Raw genomic sequence first — 17,903 nt, 5'->3', positions numbered from 1 at the left:
TCACTGAGTAAAAAGTGGTGGAGAATGACGCTGGCAGCGCTACACCTACAGCTGTTAAAGTGGTCCAATAATTCATCCATCTGTGTTTTCAAAAACACGTCTTTGTGTCCTGAAAGTCTGAGAACGACTCGATCCAGAGCTCAAACGATGACGCTGTCCCACAGTTTAGTGCCACAGACTTACACTTGTAGTTTAAACTACTACAAACAAACTGAAGTAATTACCAGCCTCTACAACACACTGATGTCAGTGTCATTTCCCCATCTCTTTTGCAAGGGAGTGAAAGCGGGAAACATCCTGCTGACGGAGCCTGGTCAGGTCAAACTGGCGGACTTTGGTTCTGGCCTCCATCGTGGCTCCGGCCAACTCCTTCGTGGGGACTCCCTACTGGTGAGCTAAAACTAAAACCCGCTCTCTTCTTCTTTACTCCTTTATCTGGTTTAAAGACGTTGAGCATCATTCCTCCTCTTTCTAAATTTAATCTAACACTCAAGGAAGCTGCTCTGGTAACATGAATGCTCTTCTTGTGTCAGGATGGCTCCGGAGGTGATCTTAGCCATGGATGAAGGCCAGTATGACGGCAAGGTGGATGTCTGGTCGCTGGGCATCACCTGCATAGAGCTGGGTATGAGCTGCAGTTTCTTTCTATCATATGTGTGTGAATCCAGACTGGAACAAACCCTGACTCTGTGCTCTGTCTCTCCACAGCTGAGAGGAAGCCCCCGCTCTTCAATATGAATGCTATGAGTGCCTTATATCACATCGCTCAGAATGAAAGCCCCATCCTCCAGTCCAACAACACTGGTGAGAGCGTCTTTTTCTCTTCTCAGCTCCTCGTTGAAGAGACAGAGCTTCTGACTCACCTTGAGATAAACTGTTTTCTCATTATTTACTTTACCTTTACTCAATGGGAGTATTTTTACACTGTGGTTTTGCTATTTAAGATCAGAGGCCGGTTTTCACAAAGATAAACTTTGACCGTGTCTGAGATGAAACAAAACAGTCAGACTTCTCTGAATTCATCTGTTGCACAAAGCAGTTCAGTAAGACTGTGGTACAATGACTTCTGGGTAAAATAAAGAACATGGCCAGCCCAGCTTTAGGAGAATCAACAGCCACAAGGACTTTTAGTTGATAGAGTTGAAGAGTGAAACAATAAAAAATAAAAATCTGATTTGGAAAATCCCTGCGGTCTCTAAAACGTCTTTCCCTTCTCTTTGCTGAAGTTACGAGCCGTGTTTCCTGTTCTTTGCCGTTCGGAAGTCAGTGCAGGTGTCATTGATTTGACCATGGTAACTTTGGTCTTAAGCCTGAGTTAGCTCTGTCTGTCTCTCTCTCTCTCTGCCGTGCAGGCAGAGGTCAAGCTAAGCTAACAGGCTAGGCTATGAAAAAATATGGAAACTTTGACTGATTCATTTGTTTTCTCTGCATGACAGACTTCTTCAAGCTCTTAAAATAAAGTGTTTCTACATTTCAACCGGATGAATCGGATATTTTTATTTCATCACTGAGTACAAAAGTGGTGGAGAATGACGCTGGCAGCGCTACACCTACAGCTGTTAAAGTGGTCCAATAATTCATCCATCTGTGTTTTCAAAAACACGTCTTTGTGTCCTGAAAGTCTGAGAACGACTCGATCCAGAGCTCAAACGATGACGCTGTCCCACAGTTTAGTGCCACAGACTTACACTTGTAGTTTAAACTACTACAAACAAACTGAAGTAATTACCAGCCTCTACAACACACTGATGTCAGTGTCATTTCCCCATCTCTTTTGCAGGGATGTGAAAGCGGGAAACATCCTGCTGACGGAGCCTGGTCAGGTCAAACTGGGGGACTTTGGTTCTGCCTCCATCGTGGCTCCGGCCAACTCCTTCGTGGGGACTCCCTACTGGTGAGCTAAAACTAAAACCCGCTCTCTTCTTCTTTACTCCTTTATCTTGGTTAAAGACGTTTGAGGCATCATTCCTCCTCTTTCTAAATTTAATCTAACACTCAAGGAAGCTGCTCTGGTAACATGAATGCTCTGTCTTGTGTCAGGATGGCTCCGGAGGTGATCTTAGCCATGGATGAAGGCCAGTATGACGGCAAGGTGGATGTCTGGTCGCTGGGCATCACCTGCATAGAGCTGGGTATGAGCTGCAGTTTCTTTCTTACATATGTGTGTGAATCCAGACTGGAACAAACCCTGACTCTGTGCTCTGTCTCTCCACAGCTGAGAGGAAGCCCCCGCTCTTCAATATGAATGCTATGAGTGCCTTATATCACATCGCTCAGAATGAAAGCCCCATCCTCCAGTCCAACCACTGGTGAGAGCGTCTTTTTCTCTCTTCAGCTCCTCGTTTGAAGAGACAGAGCTTCTGACTCACCTTGAGATAAACTGTTTTCTCATTATTTACTTTACCTTTTACTCAATGGAGTATTTTTACACTGTGGTTTTGCTATTTAAGATCAGAGGCCGGTTTCACAAAGATAAACTTTGACCGTGTCTGAGATGAAACAAACAGTCAGACTTCTCTGAATTCATCTGTTGCACAAAGCAGTTCAGTAAGACTGTGGTACAATGACTTCTGGGTAAATAAAAGAAAATGGCCAGCCCCAGCTTTAGGAAGAATTCAACAGCTACAAGGACGTTTTAGTTGAAGAGTGAAACAATAAAAATAAAAATCTGATTTGGAAAGAAAGAAAAAATCCCTGCGGTCTCTAAAACGTCTTTCCCTTCTCTTTGCTGAAGTTACGAGCCGTGTTTCCTGTTCTTTGCCGTTCGGAGGGGTCAGTGCAGGTGTCATTGATTGTTACCATGGTAACTTTGGTCTTAAGCCTGAGTTAGCCTGGGGGTAAGGTGTCTATTGTTTTTTTTTTTGTCTTAAAATGAGTCAGTCTTTATTTTTGTGAAGGGTCTGACTAACAGACTGATCTACAGACCAGAGACATCTCTGTGACACCGGCCCCTGGGTTCTTCTTCCTCCACTGCTCGTGACTGAGGAAACAATATTTAATATCTTGATAACCTTGAAGTCATCTCTGTCTCGGACACTGGGCTTAAAGGACTAAATATAAAAGCATATCGGAGACCATGTTTCCTCCCCTGGTTCTCCATGAGTCATTTTATTCACTAATATGATAATCCCGTGTTTTTTCTTCAGGACTGATTCCTTCCGCAACTTTGTTGACTCTTGCCTTCAGAAGATTCCCCAGGACCGTCCTACCTCGGACGTGCTACTGAATGTGAGAACACACAGTTTGGAACTAAACCGTCTCATCATGACGTGCATGACACATTAGTGTTAACGCCTGTTTCCCTCCTCAGCATCGGTTCCTGTGCCGCGAGCGTCCGCTGACGGTGATCATGGACCTGATTGCACGAACCAAGGATGCAGTGCGAGAGCTGGACAATCTGCAGTACCGCAAGATGAAGAAGATCCTCTTCCAGGAGACCCAGCAGAACGGACCCGTGTCCGAGGGAGGGGAGGATGAGGAGGTGAGGAACGGGAGAGAGATGAAGTCTGTAACTTTGATTGATTTTATTTAGCTGTATTTGGAGCAGATTTACTGAGTGAAGTTGTGTTGCTTAAAGTTTGTGTTATACATCCATGGTCACATGTTGGAGATCTCAGATCTAGAGTCTGGATGCTCCTGTAGAAATACAGACAGAGGAACCGAGTTCCTCAAAGGGTTCCTGTTCTCTGGGGAAGGTGAGCGCAGGGAGAGAGGAAGGAGAAGAGACAGATTCTGAGACCAGAGAGAAAGGAAATGGTAGAAAGTGAAGATGCACAGGGAGGAGAAGACACTAAGGAAATGCATGATGGGAAAATGACTCAAAAAGTTGTCTGCAGATAAATCTTGTTTATTTAATCTACCTGTCTGCATACTTATGTCTATTTCTATGACTACAACAATGAGCAGGTGCAACAGGAAAAAAATCTGATGTTAAAATTCAGTGTTTTCATTTCATTCTGATGCTGATGATCCATCAGGTCAAAACACTGAGACAGTGTTCGACTCAGCCAGAGGTTCAGTCTGTGCTGTAGTCATTACACAAAACAACTAATCACACACACAGGTAATAATGAGCCTAAAGAAAAATATTGTGTGTGTGTGTGTGTGTGTGTGTCTCAGGAGGTGGAGCAGTACCTGTTGCGGACAGGTACAGTCAACAGCATGGAGAGCTCCCAGTCAGTTCCCAGTATGTCCATCTCTGCCAGTTCTCAGAGCAGCTCAGTCAACAGTCTGGCGGACGCCTCTGACGACAGCAGCAGCGAGATGGCCATGATGCAGGAGGGCGAGCACACCGTCACCTCCAACAGCTCCATCATCCACCGGCCCACGGTAAACGCACACCCAGACATGTTTTCTATGAGTGTGTGAAAGAGCTTCAGTCAGTTGGTCCATGTGGTGTCCAAGATTAAAAGAGTCTGACCTTTCTCCCCTCTTCCTCCTCCTCATCCTCATCCTCTTCCTCCTCCTCCTCATCCTGCTCCTCATCCTCCTCCTCCTCCTCTTCCTCCTCCTCAGGGTCAGGATAACATCTATGACGACCCGTACCAGCCTGAGATGGACCAACCCCAGGTTCCCTCTGCTGGACGCCGTCGAGCCTACTATCGTAACCGTGACCACTTCGCCACCATCCGAACTGCCTCCTTGGTAAGTTCACTCGCAGGGCGCCGCCATCCTCCTCCTCCTCCTCCACTCAAAGCTTCAGACACAAAGACTCACTTTTTTTTTTCTTTTTGTTTTCAACAAATCAATCTTTGTTTTCAATGCAGAGGAAAAATAAAAAACTTTATAGCTTTTCTTTCCTAAATACCCCGTCACACAGCGCTGTCACGTGTCGCTGCCAGACTCGTCTTCCCACTTCACCTTCCGAGCACAGCAGAGGTAATTCTATTTGAAGAAACCTTCCTGAAGTCTCTGCGGCGTCGTATGATCGTATTTTATTTTAGTTGACCCAGGAGAAACTTTCTCACACACACACACACACACACACACACACACACTCTCTGAAGTCTTGAGAGAGTGAGGCAGTTCTACAGTTCAAGGTTCAGTGTTATGGTATTCCCAACTTCTTTGGGTTATAATGACACCTGAGTATAATATTTACAGAACAGAAACCAGCTGGAGACTCTGAGACGTCTCTGCATTTCTTACAGACTTAAAGACTCTAACGCCTCTTTTTCCCACTGGTCAAAAAACCTGCTAAGACCCTCTAACGTCAGGCTTTTGTCGGCAGTGGAGAAGGGAACTAACAGCATTCACATCAGCTCTGGCTCCGATCAGCAGTGATCTAAACTCACCTGTCACCCGTCCCACACACTGCTGCTACACCTGAGTGAAGCTGCAGACCTGAGAGAAGTTTTAAAAACAATCACTGATCGAAGCGTCTCAGGAGCAACAACCTGTAAATGAGACGTGACAGATCTGTTATATCTGTTAGCATGGTGGCTAGCAGCTGTGTGTGTGTGTGTGTGTGTGTGTGTGTGTGTGTGTGTGTGTGTGTGTGTGTGTGTGTTGAGTTGTGGCAGCAGCCGTCTTAAAACTTGAGAGAGATCGATATGGACGAGCCGACAGGGAGTCTCTTTTCCTCTGTGCTCCTCACCTCCTATAAATATTTTATTCCCTGCACTGATCTCTTCTTCTCTTCTCAAAATCTCAACTGATTCATCACCTTTCAGGCGGCAGCCCTCAACCTGAGGTTCACACTGCTGACGTTTCACCTGCACAGATTCCAAAGCAGACATCACCTGTGGATAACACACTGTATATTACAGCAGGGGTCACGCCAGCTTACACACACCTCTGACCAGCTGACCGTTCTCCTGTTCTCCAGGTGACCCGTCAGATCCAGGAGCACGAGCAGGGCTCGGCGCTGCGGGAGCAGATGTCTGGGTACAAACGAATGAGGCGGCAGCACCAGAAGCAGCTGATGGGGCTGGAGAACAAGCTGAAGGCCGAGATGGACGAGCACCAGCTGAAGCTGGACAAGGAGCTGGAGAACCAGAGGAACAGCTTCTCCACCGAGGCCGACAAGCTGTCCAAGAAGCACCAGGCCATCCTGGAGAAAGAGGTGACGGAGACACAGCTCCACATACACACATCACACCTGTTTACCTCAGTCACTAATTACATTGTTCAGACCAATGTAATGTTCTTAAATCTAGTTTGCATGGTTTCTCTTCATAACTTAGCATCCATGTTTTTCTTTTGGTGAATTAAAGGATAAATCTTCTTTTAAATATGAAACTAAATATCTGTAAAAACCACCAGCCTCTTCCTCTAAAACGATATGTTGTCTAATGTGCAGGACGAGAGGAGAGTGAAGTCTTGTTAAGAAGCAGTGGACTCGTTCCATTCAGCCAGTATAACTTTATTATAACACCCAAAGGTGTCGAGTTTATTATGGAATCAGTGTTAAATGACTTAAACAATTGATTTGTGTTGGTGCCATTATCAGTGTCGGCATCTGTGGTTCATAAACATGACCTCTGACCTCTCTGTGTCCTCCTGCAGACGAAAGCGGCTCTGGCAGAGGAGAAGAAGTTCCAGCAGCACATCCTGGGCCAGCAGAAGAAGGAGCTGACCAGTTTACTGGAGTCACAGAAACGTCAGTACCGCCAACGCAAGGAGCAGCTGAAAGAGGTAAACCACACACTGCTGCCGCTGTCAACATTAAAAACAACACGGAGGTAGATATTCTCATATTATTTATATTTGTTGAACATTACTCAGCGTTTGTTAAACTATCCGCACTAACCAGGAGCTGAGCGAGAACCAGTCGACTCCGAAGCGGGAGAAGCAGGAGTGGCTGATCCGTCAGAAGGAGTGTCTGCAGCAGATGCAGGCGGAGGAGGAGGCCAGCCTGCTGCGGAGGCAGAGGCAGTACTACGAGCTGCAGTGTCGCCAGTACAAGAGGAAGATGCTGCTGGCTCGCCACAACCTGGAGCAGGACCTGCTGAGAGAGGTACAGCCGAGCGAGCTCACAGCTGACCTTCACCCTGAATCTCCTCAGTCCGGTCACACACTGGGTGCTTCTGTAGACCGGAGATGATGTGTAAACATGAGATATATAAGAGTGAGCAGTGTCTGTTTTTATTGTCCTAAAACACCACGGAGCGCCGAGGTTTTATCTTAGAAATATTGACGAATGTGAGTTAAATTAGTCAATTGTTCTGTAGGAAATTAGGCAAACTTACTGTGTGTGAGCGTCAACAACAAGCAACTGCATTATTTGATCTGATTCTGTTCATGAAGAAACAAAAGCTGTTTTTATTCCTCCGCCCGGCGACAGCGACATATTGTTTTCAGGTTGCACGTCTCATTCTCGTGGACACGATATCTCAGAAACGCCTTGACGGAGCTTCTTCAAATTTTGCACAAACATTCACTTGGACTCGAGGATGAACTGTTTTAGATTTTGGTGTTCAAAGGTCAAAGGTCACAGGTGTGGTGACCTCACAAAATTAATTAAATTCTGTAGGTTATAAACACAAAACTGATTTAGAGAGCGATTTGACCCGTGCAGGTAACCTTTACTGTCTCATCCTCCACCAGGACCTGAACAAGAAGCAGACCCAGAAGGACCTGGAGTGCGCCATGCTGCTGCGACACCACGAGTCCACGCAGGAGCTGGAGTTCAGGCAGCTGGGTTCGGTGCAGCGGACTCGGGCCGACCTGATCCGAACGCAGCACCAGACTGAGCTGACCAACCAGATGGAGTACAACAAGCGCCGCGAGCAAGAGCTTCGACAGAAACACGCCATGGAGGTCCGGCAGCAGCCGAAGAGCCTCAAGGTACGAAGAGACCGATCCAACCAGAACTGAAAAGAATGATCAGGTTTAGTTCTCAGATTTCTGACATTATGATCAAAGATTATTTCTCACACATCTGGAAAACCTTTTTAACTAGTCAACATTTTTAACCTGCAGCAGAATTACAGTCGGATCAACTGATAAAATGTCACAAGTTCCCAACGTTTAGTTCGAGGATAAAATATTTGAAAACATGTTGGTGTTAAACGACAGTGTGTGATCATGTCTGACTCGTTGTTCCAGTCCAAAGAGCTGCAGATCAAGCGTCAGTTCCAGGAGACCTGTAAGATCCAGACGCGTCAGTACAAAGCCCTGAGGAACCACCTGCTGGAGAGCACTCCCAAATCCGACCACAAAGCCGTCCTCAAACGCCTCAAAGAGGAGCAAACACGTAAGCTGGCCATCCTGGCCGAGCAGTACGACCACTCCATCAACGACATGCTGTCCACACAGGCTGTGAGTAAGGCAAGGAAACCTCCGCGCACCTTCCACACCTGAAAACCTGCACCTGCACCTTTTCACAGCGTCAGCGGCGCCTCAGTGCGTCCAATCAGAACGAAGCTGCTTAACACGTTTAGATAATTAAATGTCTGGACGTGAAAATAGAAAAGTGGTGACTGTCCATCACAAGTCCCAACACAGACCTTTACCATTTTATAAAAGGGAGAAAATTTGAGAAGCTGTTTTCATTCTGTTTCTTTGATAAACGTATTAATTGATTAATCAGGTATCAAACTTGATGCTGATTAATTTTCTGTCCATTGACTAATCGATTATTGTTTCAGCTCTAAACTGAAGTTTGTCCGTGTCGGCAGCTGGTAGATCCACGTGATTGATAATCTCAAAACTCACCCATATATATATATATATATATATAATATATAATATATATATAAAATAAAAATATTGGTTAAACTGATTTAGTTGGTTTTCCACTTTTTCACAACACAAACCCAATTTCTTTATCAATAGAGACGTTAATGAGTGTAAATGAAGGTTTGTGTAAATGTTAACGAGACGGCCAATTAACAAACATACACATAGAAATATGTTAATGTTTCTGTTACTGAAGGGGGGAAGAAAGTAGTGCCATCAGAGTGGTGAGAGGGGAAAGTAGTTCCAGGGATTTCTGCATCAGTCTGTTGAGGAACAAGATTTGGGGGCGTGGCCTAACAGACCCGTGCCGTACTGCTGTTTTAATCACGGCCGTCTCTTCGGCGCTCGCAGCAGATGGCGCTCTACTGATACCGAGGCTCGTCCCTGTTTGTCCCCACAGCTGCGGCTGGATGAGACCCAGGAGGCGGAGTACCAGGTGCTGCGGATGCAGCTGCAGCAGGAGCTGGAGCTGCTGAACGCCTACCAGAGCAAGATCAAGATCCACACCGACACCCAGCACGAACGAGAGGTGAAGGACCTGGAGCAGAGGGTGTCGATCCGCCGAGCGCTGCTGGAGCAGAGGGTGAGAAGTCACAACCTCGTCATTGATTGATTGATTGTGATTATTTTCTCTATAAATTGTAAGTTTAAGAAGGAATTATAATTTCCTGGAGGCCAAAGTGATTAGTGAGTCGTTTGAGTCCAAAACTCGAAGATATGATATTCCTTAAAGTGACAGAAATTAATTAATTTATTTAACCTTTATTTATTTATTCAGGTAAATCCCTTTTGAGATAGAGATCTCATTCTCAAGAGACCTGAATGTACATAAATGAACAGAGAGAAACAGCCGACAGTCTCATCAGTTCAAACAACTGCATTCTGTTTTGGGAAAAGTGGCAAATAGTGTCTGGGAAACTGACTCCAAATACAGTCTTCCCAAATTCAGACAGGTACATGAAGTGTTAGCCGATCATGTGACCAAGTTTGGTGCGTACCAACTGATCTGATCAAGAGAGACGTAAAGTCGTTGCTCAATAAGGGCTTTGTAATATTTTTGTAATTGTGTAAAAAAAAGTTGTGAATGAAAGTCTGATGTTGTGAACGTGTCCGTCAGATCGAGGAGGAGATGTTGTCTCTGCAGAACGAGCGTTCAGAGAGAATCCGGACTTTGCTGGAGCGCCAGGCTCACGAGATCGAGGCCTTCGACTCGGAGAGCATGCGGCTCGGCTTCAGCAACATGGCGCTGACCGGCATCCCGGCCGAGGCCTTCAACCAGGGCTACCCGACCCCCAGCCCCTCGTCGGGCTCCAGCGGCTGGCCGTCGCGGCCCGTCCCCCGCTCGGGGAGCCACTGGAGCCACAGCGTGCAGAACTCGGTGGCGACTCCGTCCTGGCGCAGTCAGAACCACGGCGGGGGATTCAGCCGCGCCGAGTCCATCACCTCCTCCCACGGCCTCGGCAGGGACAGCGACCTGAGCAAGAGCAGCAGGGGCCACTCCTCCTCCTCTTCCTCCCACCACCACCACCATCAGCACCACCACCATCAGCACCAGCAGCACCAGCAGCATCAGCAGCACCAGCAGCACCAGCAGCACCAGCAGCACTACCTCCCCCAGCACTACCAGCACCACCAGAGCACGCCGCAGCTGTACCGCGACAGCCACGAGCGCGACAGCCGGGAGCGCGAGCGGGCCAGGGAGTGGGTGGGAGGAGGGGGCCACTACGCCCATCACTCCCAGGGCCACCACCACCTCTCCTCCCACGCCTCCTCCCAGTCCCTGGCTCTCCTCCCACCACCACCTCCCCCTCCCCCAATCTCCCTCTCCTCCTCCTCTCCCCCCTCCTCTGCCTCCTCCTCCTCCTCGTCACAGGGAGGCTACGGAGGCGGCGGCGGCCTGAGCGTCAGGGGCCCCAGTCTGATGGCCCTCAGGAACAGCCCCCAGCCTCTGAGGAGGACGGCCTCAGGGGGGCCGGGCGGCGGCGGCGGGAGCGACGGAGGGCTCAGCCGGAGCACGTCGGTCACGTCTCACATTTCCAACGGCTCTCACCTCTCCTACTCGTGAACCGGCCGAGCTGTCTCCCTGCTCTGATCTGAGGGCCACGCCCACAGACAGACGCAGAGCCACGCCCACTTCACACAGAGAGCTTCGTTTAGTTTTTTCTGTTCAGAGCAAAAACAAACAAAACAAACACCCCGATTTTTAAAGTGTAAATTTTAAAATCTCCTTTCTTGAAGTGAAAAGAAAGAGAGAACGAGTATTAACAACCCTGAGCGTCACTGTGGGGGAGGGGGAGGGGGAGGAGTCACACAACGACAGTGAAGAAACAAAACAATCCAAAAAAAAAAGTGGTAAAATTAGAAAGTAAACAACAAAAAACTCACAACACATTGAATCTGTTGCACAGTATCGACTTTGTAGGTCAGGTGATCAGGTGATCAGGTGATCAGGTGGTCAGGTGTCGGAGCACGTGTCAGGTTGTTGGTTCTCAGTTTGTATCGAACTGAGCGACAGTTGTGGAGCTTCCACTTTGGCTTGAGGTGCTTTTAAAAAACAAAACAAAACAAAAAAAACAACCACTGTAACTTTGTAAATAACAGTAAATTGTAAACCCAGTTTTTTGATTTGTAAGTGTTTCATACGTTCAGCAGAGCGGGGGTGGGGGGGGGCACATGAGTCGAACAAGGGAAGATTTTCTTGAAAACATAATTCTTTTATTTGTAGTGATAAGATTCTGTAAATGACAGTAAAAAACACACTGCCATCTTTTTGTTGGGTCGACCTGAGACAAGTCTACCACTGCCCTTTAACCTTCTTAAAGGAACAGTCACACATTTAGGAGCCGAGCTTGTCTCAGCAAAAGTCAGAGGAGAAGGTTATTGATCAGTTTGATCCGAGTCTTTTTGCTTTTCTTTCTTTTTTTTTTTTTTTTTAGCTTGAAGCAGAAGGAAACAACAGCTTCAAACTGTCACATCTACAGGCTGAAGAAAGAGATAATGAGACTTTATAGTTTCACTAGCAGCTAACTAATGCTGCGTCCACACTACTACGCTTTCAAACCCCGAACACAGACACTTTTGGAAACGCTGCTGCTGTTACTGATTTTATATTTTAACGTCAATACGTCATTTCTCCTAGAAACTGCTCAGTGGATGTCTGTTTATAGCTGCTCCAACAAATTTAAGACGTGAGGCTGGTTGCACAAAGCACGTTTCAGTATGACACTTAAGGTTGAATTTCTCCTTAGCTGACGGAGTTACTTAAGGGAGAGACACAGAATAACTTTCCTTCCTTTAAGGGAAAACGTTGAGGCATTTGCAGCAATGAAAGAGTTTTTTACAGCATTAATATTCTCCAGTTTCCATGGAGACAGTTTGTTTGGTAGCATTAGCGCTTGTGATAGCAGTGAACATCTCAGTCGGCCAGAAGAAAGAAAGTGGAGTGATCAGCTTTAGAAGGTCGGATGAGTCGTAAACTGATCACATCTATAGAGCAAAATCAATAGATCAGTTCCTCTGGTGGAGGCTCCATCAGGTTCAGACTCTTCATTTATCACCATGAACTCAGACATGTTGAGGTTCAGATTCAATCAGAGGAACCTGAAGCTTTTCCCTTAGTTTGGTCTCTAAGGTCTGAACTGACTTTAAGGGATCTTTAAGCATCAGACTGAGGAGAAAACTTGTAAGACTTAAGTGAAAATCTGAAGGAAACTTTAAGGTTAAGGGTGTTTTGTGCAACTGTTCTTATTTTAAGGAAATGTTAAGTTGGACTTTAAGGAAAATCTTAACTTAAGGTGTTTTGTGCAGCTGGACACAGAAATCATATAAACTACATTACTGCCATTAAACTGCTGCGCTCATTAATTCACACTTTTTATCTGATGTCAGATCAGATCAAACAATCCTCTGACTTCACTTACTCCAAATCTGAATTTATCTTAATTTAGTATTTTTGGACATTTTAAGGCTTTTTATAATGAAGCCAGTGGATGTTGTTGAACACCTTTTATTATTATTAATAATAATAGTAAGTGGGTATTTTTTACACTATCAGTGACGACATGAAAACAAGATCAGTTTGAAGCTGTTGGAAAATGATTTCCTGTCACAGAGACGAGTGTTTCCTCCCTGCTGCCTTTTTTTTTTTGTGCTAAACAAGACGAACCCGATCCAGGACTCTGGACTGGATTCGATGAGATCCGTCTTTCTCACCTCGCTTGTTGAAACAGCAAATAAGAAAATCTCCAAAATGTGGGATTGTTCCTTTAAAGGGAAGCTGCCAGAGAGTGGTGTGTGTGTGGTGTGTGGTGTTGTGTGGTGTGTGTGTGTGTGTGTGTGTGTGGTGTGTGTGTGTGGTGTGTGTGTGTGTGTGTGTGTGTGGTGGTGTGTGTGTGTGTGTGTGTGTGTGTGTGTGTGTGTGTGTGTGTGTGTGTGTGTGTGTGTGCAGCGCTGACAACGTAACCTACACCTACACCTGTCTCCCCACAGTCTGTCTGCATCTGTAGATAAGATGTACATGTGCGTTAAGAGGAGTTGATCCGGTGCATGGAGCTCGTGTACAGACGACATTTGTATGAATAACATGCACACTACCTATTTATATATAAGTGCATATAAATGTAAGATACCTGTGTAAATGTAGCAGGTATACTGAAGATTGTTCACTGTCCAAACACTTTTGACTTGCATTGTACTTACCAGTGTACATAGAAGCACTAACTCTGAGACTGTGTTAGAGTAATAATAATAATAATGATTATTTTGTCACGTGAGTTAAAGCGGTTTGTACTAGATGCAGACAAATAGATGCTATCATTATTATTACTACTACTGCAGTTGGAATATTTATGTTGTTATGCTAATTTTTAAGTTTTTTTGAAATGTAATTGCCAATTTTGACCACTAGGTGGGGAATAAGCGCAATGTTACTGTGATAGAGCTATAAAAAAAAATATTAGTGTTTTTAAGGAGGACAAAAGGACTACCTTTCCCAGCATTCCTTGCCGAGGTCTCAGGGTGGGAGTCTACAGTTCTGGGCAGGGCTGCGTTCTACTTTTTATTTTTTAATTTTGAGCCAGTATTAAAATGTGGAGCGTCCACAGTCGAGCTGAGACGCATTTTCAGATTCTTTCACTACATTTGGTGCCATATGTTTTCTTTTTTTTCTTTTACATTTCACACTCCTTTACTCCTCACTGTACGAAGGACTTTCACTCAAACATTGTAACCTGCGAAATGTGGAGCCCAAAGTGTTCAATAAAAAACCTGAGGAAATAAATGATCAGAAATAAGTGATGTAAAAAAACAAACTAAGAATTAGTGAAATAATTGGGGGAAAAAATATGAAATATTATTTCTTCATTCAATTCTACAGGATAATTGGATACAAGTTTTATTTCATAACAGCATTTTTAACACTGAGGATTGTGATGGAAATTTTTCACTATTATCTGATGTTTTTACAAACCTCCAATATTTTCATTATTGATTAAAATGTGTGATTATTTTTTCAGTTAATCAATTAGTTGATTTGTCAATAAAATGCCCGAAAAATAGTGAAAACGCCTCGTTTCAGTTTGAGACATTTAGTTTTCTGACACGTTCAAGTGAAGAAACTGAAACGAGAGTTTTTGTCATTTTTGTTTAAAAAAAATAAAAAATAAAACGATTTTTCCTTTTATCAAAATACTTCCTGATTAATTTTCTCTTGATCAACTGATCATTGAAAGTGTAATTTCATGTTTTATTTCATACATTTAAAATAATACTAATAGGGCTGCAATGATCAGGCGATCAATGGACATTTTTTGTACTTGTTTGTTGATTAATCAGTCAATTATAATTTGTCATTTTTCCAGCAAAAATGGTTAAAAAAAAAAAAAGCCAAATATTCTGTGAAATAAGAGAATTTCTTGCTTTTCTTTTTTTTTTTTTTGTCTAAAATATTGATCAATTGAAAAAATAGTCGACAGTTATCAATAATGAAAATAACAGTTTCAGGCCTTTCACCACTGTTGTCAGAAATACGTTGAAAATAAGTGATGCAATAACATTTTATTATAATGAATTATTTCATATTTGACGCAGTTTATAATGTGGTTATTGATCCTTAAGTAACTCTAACAGGTTTAATATTGAACACTCTGGTTCTCCACTCTCCTCTGTTCCTATTTAACACCTCTTCATTTGGTTTTGCACAGTCCGAATGGGTAGAAAAAAAATCAAGTGGTCACTTTCTGCAGCGGCGTCTCCACAGCTGGAGAATCAATCAGGACTTCAGTAGATTTTATTTAGTTGTTTCCATCCCTGCTGCAGAGAGACGACCTGAGTGATCTGATGCTGTCTTTAGTCGTCTCGTCTACCTCATTTGAACTGATAGTGAAAGAATGTTTGGGTGGATTTAAAACAAACACATTTCTTGGCTTTTGCTAAATTTTTCTTTGTTTCCTTCATATTTGTGCAAATGTTGACGTTACGGAGACGAATCAAGTCGTCGGTGAGAAAATCAGAGTGGGAGCTGTAGAATTTCTCTCTCTCTTTTAATTTTCCCTCCGCTGATGCATCACTACAGGACATGCTGGACTTTTATCCCGTGTGGAGACGCTGAGAGACGTTCACTGATCCGTTGTTGGTGGAGGTGTTTGGTGGGAGTCTGCTGGCTGGGGGTGGATGAACTCTGCTTCTCCCCTTCCTCAAATCCAAGAGAAAATGTCTGAACCGTGAGATTTCATTTTGCCAACTTTTATCTTTTTTAAATGTTTTTTTTTTTTTTTTAAGACTTTCAGTGCTGATCATTCCTGGATTATTCTGTTGTTTTTGCCAATTAAAGCTGCACGAGGAAGATAAAGTGAAAGCTCCTCCGACAGAGACGAGTCGATGTCTCTGATGCAGTCTGTTGTCGTCGTGGCTCAGAGTCACTGATGTTTGACACTTTGGGAAATTTCCTGTTGGAGACGTTTACTGACGGAGCCGATGCTGACCGACGATTTCTGTTCTGTCATGTCAAAATTTAAGGAATTTATTTTGGGAACTTTTCATGTTTGCTGTCTTCTCCGGATTCAGTTCAGTTAGTCTCAACCTGCAACTGATGATTATTTTTATTATCAATTCATCTGCTGATCTTTTTTTTTTTTTTTTTTTTTTTTTTTTTTTTTTTTTAAGTAAATTTTTTCCCGATAAATTGTTGGAAAATAGTGAAAATGCTTGTTTAAATTTCTTTAAGCAAGAACCAGCTCAATTAATTTTCTGAGCATTAATTATCACATTATTCTGTAAGTATTTGAATAATTGAAATACCAACACTTCTCTGGCTGGTCTGTGTTTCAGATTAGTTTTTCTGTTTTTATTTTATAGAAGAAAAAATCGATTAATTGAAGAAATCATCAGCGGATTAATCAGTAATTAAGATAATCATTAGCTGCAGCCCTACATTAATCTGTTGATTGATTTTCTCCATTTTAACAAACATTTGATCCACAGTGACAGAAAATAGTGAAAAATGTCTAAAACATCCGAGGTGACGTCTCAAGTGAATCAGTTTGTTCAACCATCAGCTGAAAATATTAAAAAGATAATATTAATAGATTATTAATATACAATTTTAAATTTCACACAGAGAAAAACAGAAAAGCAGCAAGTGAATTTCCCAGAAAGCAGAGCTGTTTTTTTTTTGTTGTTTTTTTTCCTTCATTGGACGAATTAATTCCTTGTTTCTGTTTGGGTCCATCGTTTCCCTGGTGCAGTTTTTAATGTTCCCAACAAACCAAAAGAAAACACCCCCTGACTGTTGTGTTGTTTGTGGCCAGCAGGTCAAACTGACAGGAGCAGCTGTGAGGATGAGGATGAGGATGATGAGGATGATGAGGATGATGATGATGATGATGATGATGATGATGATGATGAGTCGGTGTTTGTGTGTCTGTCAGACATGAACGGTCGTGGATGGATTGAAATCTGTTTTTACAGCCGGAGGCCGAGTTTCAAATGTTCAGGTTCAATGCAAAATGTTTGGAGGAGTGTTGAAGACGAGTTGTACAGAAACGTAACAAAGTAATTTTGGAGAAATAAATGAACAAAAACAGAAGAGTCGCTTTGTCTTTATTGTTTGTTTTTTTTATTAAAAATCTCCAGGAGGTCAAACTCAAATAATTTTATTTTAAATTATAGTTGAGATCTTTTTATTTCCAAAGATATTAAATATGTCATATAAAAGACTGAATTTTGCACATTTTTCCATTTTGTTTGATTTAATTTTCCATGTGCTGCATGATAAGAATGAGCAGATAAATTATGATGTATTAAACTACATTGATCCCTTTTTCAAAGAGCAGCAGTTTATAAAGTCTAAATGAACTCCAGCTGCAACATTGAAGTGATGATTATACATCAATAATAATACATTTTAGTCTAAAACAGACCCTCCATTAATGAGCATTTTGGTACTTTAAGTAGATTTTGATACTAACAAGTAAAATATCTGAGTTCTTCCATTTAAAGATGTTACCAAATCATTAACGTTCATTCATCTTTAACTGATGACCTATTATTATAATTAAAGTCTCGACCTTCTCCATGGTTTCCTGTGTTCCCTGGTGACACTGAGCCTCCTCCTCGGAGTGAAAACACCAGGAACCTAAAAATAACTTTTCAATCTGTTTCTGGGAGAAATGATTAAAGGGGAGTGGAGCTGCATCACCTCACATCGTGACTGTAGTCAAGCTGGACACAAACAGGAAACACCAGGAACCAGGAAGTAGAGTTTGTATTCAAAATAAAAGCACAACATTTGGTTTTCAAGCGTAAAAACATTTAAAGCAAACATTCAAGACATGATGATTAATCAGCTCCTTGAATGTGAAATTAATAAGTTTTCTATGACAGTAAACTCAGCATTATTGTGCTTAAGGGACTAAAGATGGACATTTATTTGGTATTACTTCATTATTTATTTATTTGTACTTATACCCACTGTGCAATTCTAACATTACATTACAAACGTGTGCAATATTTGAGTATTTCTATCCTCTGTGCACTATTTTTTAAAACTATTTTCTAATTTATTAATTGAACAATCAATCAGTTATTGAAAAATAATTATCATATGTATTGCTAATGAAAGTAACTGTTGGTGTCAGCCTTACAGTTCAGCTATAATGTAATAATACGACCTTGCCTGAGATGTTTGAGTATTAATCACTTGAAAAACAGAACATTTTAAAACA

The 17,903-nt window shown here is 43.0% G+C and overlaps 1 protein-coding gene across 2 annotated transcripts in view; it reads left to right on the top strand.

The window, feature by feature from the left end:
* The window catches only part of LOC111238857 (serine/threonine-protein kinase TAO2-like), a 16,078-nt gene extending 5,331 nt beyond the window's left edge, over positions 1-10,747 (top strand). The window contains exons 6-20 of one of the 2 annotated variants that reach the window (XM_022768565.1): positions 1,781-1,894; positions 2,041-2,132; positions 2,216-2,309; positions 3,147-3,228; positions 3,311-3,481; positions 4,120-4,329; positions 4,516-4,644; positions 5,828-6,064; positions 6,508-6,636; positions 6,755-6,958; positions 7,549-7,788; positions 8,050-8,262; positions 9,083-9,265; positions 9,800-10,088; positions 10,467-10,747. In XM_022768565.1, the coding sequence (XP_022624286.1) occupies positions 1,781-1,894; positions 2,041-2,132; positions 2,216-2,309; positions 3,147-3,228; positions 3,311-3,481; positions 4,120-4,329; positions 4,516-4,644; positions 5,828-6,064; positions 6,508-6,636; positions 6,755-6,958; positions 7,549-7,788; positions 8,050-8,262; positions 9,083-9,265; positions 9,800-10,088; positions 10,467-10,747 (2,668 nt within the window). Of the gene's footprint in view, positions 1-1,780; positions 1,895-2,040; positions 2,133-2,215; positions 2,310-3,146; positions 3,229-3,310; positions 3,482-4,119; positions 4,330-4,515; positions 4,645-5,827; positions 6,065-6,507; positions 6,637-6,754; positions 6,959-7,548; positions 7,789-8,049; positions 8,263-9,082; positions 9,266-9,799 lie in introns of both variants that reach the window. The other variant, XM_022768564.1, reaches the window with a different exon arrangement.
* The last annotated feature ends 7,156 nt before the right edge of the window (positions 10,748-17,903 follow it).

This window comes from Seriola dumerili, unplaced genomic scaffold (assembly GCF_002260705.1).
Source record: "Seriola dumerili isolate Sdu_G_001 unplaced genomic scaffold, Sdu_1.0 BDQW01001700.1, whole genome shotgun sequence".
NCBI lineage: Eukaryota > Metazoa > Chordata > Actinopteri > Carangiformes > Carangidae > Seriola > Seriola dumerili.
This window is presented reverse-complemented; position numbering and strand designations above follow the sequence as displayed.